The 6,530-nt window shown below is 44.9% G+C and overlaps 1 protein-coding gene across 1 annotated transcript; it reads left to right on the forward strand.

Annotated features, from left to right (window-relative positions):
- Positions 1-3,093: 3,093 nt before the first annotated feature.
- On the forward strand, positions 3,094-4,823 carry LOC101271488 (vacuolar protein sorting-associated protein 26C-like). Its single transcript, XM_033421328.2, has 2 exons — positions 3,094-3,344; positions 3,920-4,823. Exons 1-2 carry the CDS (start codon positions 3,140-3,142, stop codon positions 4,375-4,377), a joined length of 663 nt encoding a protein of 220 aa, XP_033277219.1. The 5' UTR covers positions 3,094-3,139; the 3' UTR covers positions 4,378-4,823.
- The last annotated feature ends 1,707 nt before the right edge of the window (positions 4,824-6,530 follow it).

Below are 6,530 nucleotides of genomic sequence, written 5' to 3' on the forward strand. Positions count from 1 at the left end.
ACACAAAGAGAATTGAGGTATTACTACAACATTGTGTGCATTTAGTAAATATTTGACCAAGCTTAAGTTGTACATATGATGGTTGTTATTGTAATTGTACACAGCACAGCTGGAGCTAGTATGCTGACATTAAGTTACAAAGAATTTTTTTTTTTTTGGTCTTTTATAGCTCCTGGATAAAGAGCAAGATATTTGGAGGAATATCCTATTTGCACTTCAGCTGTGAGATAAATGTTGTATTTTCTGGCACTAAAGCATACTGCTAAAGCTTGAACAGTAATAAAGAGATGAATTTAGTGGCAAAGAAAATACTAAACTGGAATTCAGTGAATCTCTGGATTATTGTAAACTCTGGGGATATGAATGAGCCCAATAAATAAATGAAATAAAGAATGTTTGGCAAAAGAGTGAGGAATTAACTTGACAGGGAGATTCGTGTTCTCAATACTTCAGGAAGGAAGGGGACAAGGAGTCAAGAAATAGAAACAAGGTGAGTTAATGTGAGGCAAATTTGGGAAAATATCAAGAAGAGTTTTGCTGGCAACATAGACTGACAAAATGATACCTGATTATTATTTTGTGCTTGTGATGGAAAGCTCTCTAAACAAACACTTTAACTGCATACATAATTGAGTGAAGCTAACGTTTAAGGCTGGGATAAGGTTAAAATGTGGACAGCCTGAGGGTACTAACAAGATACTATGTCAGATTCTTGGAAGAACAAATATTTCGGAACAAAATATGTCAGGAGAAAATGTAAACACCATCCAGAAACTCCCGACTTCCTCTTCTTTCCTCACTGTGTGGATAAACTGGCTTTCAACAAGAAACATAAAAGAACAGGTTGCCTTGTTTGACGTGTGAAGGAAATTATTTAGAACAAATTGAAGGGAAGCCCTCAGTGTGAGGTACCATCCTTTGTATGCAAAGAACAACATTCATTGGGACACCCACTTCACTCTTTTTTCAGAATAGTATGATATGGAGCCATCCATTGTCAGACATTCATTGGCTGACTGGGGTTAGGTGTTTAATCTCTGGCGAAATAATCTTTTCTACATACAGTCACTGAACTCATAATTTTGCCTGTCACTCATCAGGTGACAAGGTGAGGAGAAATAAACAACATATCTGTAATATATTGGAGCAGTCTGGCTGCTGAGAGGAGTATAAGGCAAGATATTGCCCTCAAGATCTTAGAAAGGATGACAAAATGATAAACATATCTGAAATGGGCAATGCATGTTAATTATTAACCGATACTAATTCCAACACTGTGCCAGGCACTGAAGTTACAAATCAGGTAAACTCATTTCTTCCTGCTGCCTAGAATCTACTGGAGAGTACAATGAAGAACCTGAAAATTCGTGGTAATGTGGGAAAAAAACACAAGTTTGTGCTTTGGAATCAGGCTCACCTGGGGCTGATTCCCTGTTCCTCTATGGTTTTGAAGCTGGCCAAGAGATTTAACCTTCTCTAGTCTCGTTCATCTCATCTCTTCACTTGAGTGTGTGTGTTTGAAAATCAAAGATGATCCTATGAAGTGTTTAAAAAAGTGTCCAACACAAAGTGGATCCTCAGAGAGGATAAGCAAGGTAAGGTTTCAGGTATGTATGAAAACACTCCAGTGGTTGGGACTCCACAGAGGTGGTGGACCTCTTCCTTCATCTCGTGTGACAGTTAGAATATGGATAGGTGTGATGGCAGCATGTTTGTTTCTCTGCAGTATTCCAGACCCATTCTTTTCACACATGGGCTATTTAGGAAGGAAATGTACTTCGTTTAGGTTGAATAGGCTTTGCCAATAATGAGAGAGAAGAACTTCTCAGAATGGAATTCAAGATTGGTGGGCTATGAAGAAGTGCAATGGGAAAAGAAAAGCCTAGTAAGTGTCACTGGAAATATGCCAGTGGGAAGGGACAGGATGTCTAGCCCTTTGGGCTTCCTCAACAGGAATTAAATGCATTAATCTCCCCAAAGATTCTAGGAGCATCATTAAAGAAAGGAAAAGGAGGAGTAAAAAGAAATTTTATCTCACAAATTTATTGGTCCTAAGCCCTACTATCATTATTATTAATAGAAATAATAATTATAACAATAGCCATCATTGAATAGCCATCATTTTATCCCTTTAAAGCATTTTCACTCTCTGGATTGCTCTGGTTTCTCACAGATCTCTGTTGAGGTGGAACTGAATAGAACTTTCTGCCACCCCCACAACCCCTCACCAAATACAAATGTTCCTCCAGGTCCTCTGCCTCTTGTTTGTAGAAAAGCTGAAGTCTCCCAGGCGTCCCAAAATAGCAGGTTCAAGCAGTTAATGATTAAGACAATAAAGTCACAGATTCAGTATCTGATGCACATTTCTGAGTATTTTATGGGTACTATAATGGGCACCAGATGGGAAAAGCTAACTTCATGATGACCAGACTGCAACCATGACATAAGCTGTGCCATCTTGAGCAGTACTGAATATATGGCTAGCACAATTCCAAGAACTGGCCTTAAGAGAATGGGATTAACACTATTGCTCATAATAATCTACATATTTGTGGGCATCAAAATAATTGTAGCTTGTTCTGCCCTTATATGTAAATGAGCAACTAAAGCTGTCAGCAGAGAGATGCTTCAAACCCATGTCGATAATGTTCACTATAAGACCTCAATGCCCTTTCTCAGCATGAAGTTACAGAAGGTGGATCTTTGTCCCTAATCCCATAGAAATGAAATGATGTCTGACAGGGGCCTGGGGGGGGGGGTGCAGTTGTAAGCAATTCTTTTCAGGAAGCCGTCCTCAGCAGAAAATCTCGTTTCTTGTTAATTTAGCAAAGCTACATTTTAACTCACTTTTAAATCAGACGCCCGCATGCTCTACTCATTTCTGGCCCTAGCATACTTTTTAAATCTTTTGATCAAACAATATCTTGCCTAACCTGTTGGTTATTTCCATAGATTAAAGAAGTAGAAATGAAGAGTAAGTAATTAACAGATGACCAGATCTCTTCCTTAGCTTCCCCTTCAGTAATCTGGCAAACAAACTGTGTGATAAAAGTGGTGAACAAGATAGCATCTACGGGGTGCCCTCCTTTCCCTTGGGTCATGCGTGGCCGGAAGTGTTTCCCGAAACGGAGTATTCGAGATGGGGACCGCCCTGGACATTAAGGTTAAAAGAGCGAACAAGGTTTATCACACCAGGGAAATGCTCTCTGGGGTGGTGGTCGTATCTGGGAAGGATTCGGTCCAGCACCAGGGAGTCTACTTGACAGTGGAAGGAGCCGTGAACCTCCAACTCAGCGCCAAGAGTGTGGGTGTGTTTGAAGCATTCTATAATTCTGTTAAACCCATCCAGATTATCAACAGTACCATCGAAATGGAGACACCAGGAAAATTTCCCAGTGGCAAAACAGAAATTCCTTTTGAATCTCCTCTGCACGTGAAGGGTAAGAGTTCTGTATGAGACTTATCACAGCGTCTTTGTCAACATTCAGATTAAGGTATGAAGAGCTCATTTTGAGATGCCCTGGGGGCCTGAGCTCCAGGACTCTGAGCACTGTCACTAGCATCTCTTCTCTTCCCCATGTGGGGCACAGCTCTGCCCTTGCCCTGGCACCCAGTGCAGTGCTGCCCATGCAGAGAACCCAGCGAGTGAGAGCGAGTTGGGGGCTGACCCACATCTCCCAGGTTGGCCTGTGAAGTCTAGATACCGTCCAGGGGTTTGCAGTCCTGCTGCCTGTGTTTTCTCATCCTTACTACAAAACAGCTGCCATTTTACCCAGAGCTGCTGTGTGCCAGGCCTTGGCTTATCACACGTTACCTCGTCGGGTCCTCACTAAGTATACCCTGCGCTGTGACATGAGGCGGTCCCTGCTGGCCAAGGACTTGACTAAGACCTGTGAATTCATCATTCACTCTGCTCCTTAGAAGGGGAAACTGACTCCGAGTCCCGTGGACTTCACTGTCACACCTGAAACCTTACAGAATGTCAAAGAGAGAGCCTTGCTCCCCAAATTTCTCATCAGAGGACATCTCAACTCGACCAGCTGTGTTATCACACACCCACTAATGCGAGAGCTGGTGGTGGAGAGCTCGGAGGCCACCATCAAAAGCATCGAGCTGCAGCTGGTGCACGTGGAGACCTGTGGCTGTGCAGAAGGGTACGCCCGCGATGCCACAGAAATTCAGAACATTCAGATAGCCAATGGGGACGTGTGTCGGGGCCTCTCTGTCCCCATATACATGGTCTTCCCCCAGCTCTTCACCTGTCCGACACTGGAGACCACCAACTTCAAAGTGGAGTTCGAGGTTAACATTGTTGTGCTGCTTCACCCTGAGCACCTCATCACAGAGAACTTCCCGCTGAAGCTCTGCAGGATGTAGGCAGGAACAGGTGGAAATGCAGCCGTGCGGACCTACGGAAGCTGAAGCCGGCAGCCCCGAACTTGCTTTCTTGATGGTTCTGTATCAGAAATGAGTCTGACCCTTCTTCCTCATTCCCTCGAGGCCCCTCTAGTCAGAACTTCCCTTTGAAATTCATCAGGATTTCTTCATGGCGTTGGCAAGATTGTTTCCCAGAGAGTAAATTTCCTGTGACTCCTGACTAACCTGCTCCTTTTTAGGTTCAGAGCACAGTTATAACACAGTCTGAATTTTGCTGGAAAGTGAGGTCAGGGACAAAGGAAACCTCCTGTCTGGCCGACGGTTGTGGCCAGGGCTCCCAACAGCTCCCCGACTGCGCAGGGTGGCGACAGGCGTGCTGGTTGCCAATGACTTTGGTGGACACCCGCCAAGGAGGGTGCTGTGGTGCCCGCTGCAGATGCGCAGCGTGTTTCCCACTCTGTTCTCTTTTATAACATTTGTCGTGATAACTTCAGAACTTTTGGGGACCTGGGGAAAGTGTGATTTGCCCTCCCAGGAGTGAGGGGATCTGGTGACCACAGCTGGTGCTGGAGTATTTCTGAGTCTCAGGACCTGGTGTGAAGTTGTCTGCTGCCGTCTTCCGAGTCCGTTTAAGTGTGGGAACAAAAACACGTGTCCACGCCCGTCATTGTTGGCTGGGTTCTGAGTGGCAGGGGACCCGAGCCCAGGCCAGCAGTGAAGACCCCTCTGTGCTGGGCGGGGCCTGGACCTGATGAACTTGGCCCACCTCCATCCCACGTGAGGGACCTGCGTTGGCGGGGTCGGGGGAGGTAGTTTGGCCTGAAGCCATTTTCTCCCTCGCCTCCTGTTGGGAATTGCTGTGTATGGTGGGTCTGTTACAACACATTTCTTCCTTCACATCCGGCTGTTGTTTCTCTGGGTCCACAATTAACCTCAGAAGTAAGCCGCGCACCATGCACGCTGCCTGGCCTTCCTCTCCTGAGGGAATAATTATTACGTGAAGAGCTGCCAGCAGCCCGGCCGCCTTTATCATTTTATTCAAACTCGAGGGGCCTGGGCGAGGGCCATTTCCTTGCCCTTCTTGGACGGGCACCTCCACCATCAGTTAGTAAGGAAAACTCGGACGTTTGGGTATCTTGGGCAGCAGCAGTCCCACTACTGCCCTGGCTGGAGCTGGAGGTGTCCTTTGTCAGGTTCTCCCATTACAGCAGGGGGAAGGGGAGGTGAAGGAAAGAGGCCGTGAACCTAAAACCGTACATTTTTTGGGGAAATGCCCGGTTAGGCAGGGGCACGTTCTGGCTATTGGAGCTCCAACAGAAATGGGGCCTTGCTCTGGTTCTCAGCCACATCGTGAGTTCCACAGGAAATGTGGAGAGGTCAATCAGAAATAAAACGTTTAAAAAGGAAACAAACAAAAAAAAGATAGCATCTAAAGAAATGTCACAAGAAGATGACAAGCCTGCATGCAGTGGGAGACAGGTATGAGTCTGATCCCCTAACTCAATGATTAACTGAGATTACTTTCCTTTTCCCTTTAAAAACTTTCATGGTTGAGCAGAATCTTCGGAGTTGATTTTTGGGGACACCGAGTCCACCATCTCTCCAGATTGCTGGCATTCTGATTAAAAGAAACTTTCTACCAACACTTGCCTCTCTCTTGGGTATTGATTTTCAAGTGGTGAGCAGCTGGACCTGAGTTTGGTAACAGAGGAGAAAGGCAACCCAGGAATCATTACTTCCATTTTACAGATGTAGACGCAGGCTGCTGAGTCTCTATTAAAAGATTTTTACCACTTGGTTACATGTGATCCAGGGAAACACATTTAAGCCTACAGAACCTTAGTTCTCTTATCTTCTAACATGGAAATCAAATAATCTCTTAGAATACTTCTGGTTGAAGATCTTATTACCTATTTTAATAGCTGTAATTAACTGCTTCTTAAACAGTCTCCCATGATCCTGCCCTCCTGATATTTACATTCTTCTATAAACTCTTTCCCTGTGTGTGAGCTGGACCTAGTGACTCACTTCTAGCAAATAGAATACACCAGAGGCAATAGGATGCTGTTTCCGAGATTAGGTTATAACTACTGTGACTTCCCTCTTCCTTGTTCTCTCTCTTTGGCTCTTCTCATGTACTTGCTATAATGAAG

Source organism: Orcinus orca, chromosome 15, assembly GCF_937001465.1.
Source record: "Orcinus orca chromosome 15, mOrcOrc1.1, whole genome shotgun sequence".
Lineage (NCBI taxonomy): Eukaryota > Metazoa > Chordata > Mammalia > Artiodactyla > Delphinidae > Orcinus > Orcinus orca.

Bases quoted from the DNA above. Each gene is read 5' to 3' on its own strand.
- LOC101271488 (XM_033421328.2), top strand. From the start codon at position 3,140: ATGGGGACCGCCCTGGACATTAAGGTTAAAAGAGCGAACAAGGTTTAT. The intron at 3,345-3,919 runs TCCAGATTATCA...ACTCTGCTCCTT, and splicing joins CTATAATTCTGTTAAACCCA to AGAAGGGGAAACTGACTCCG.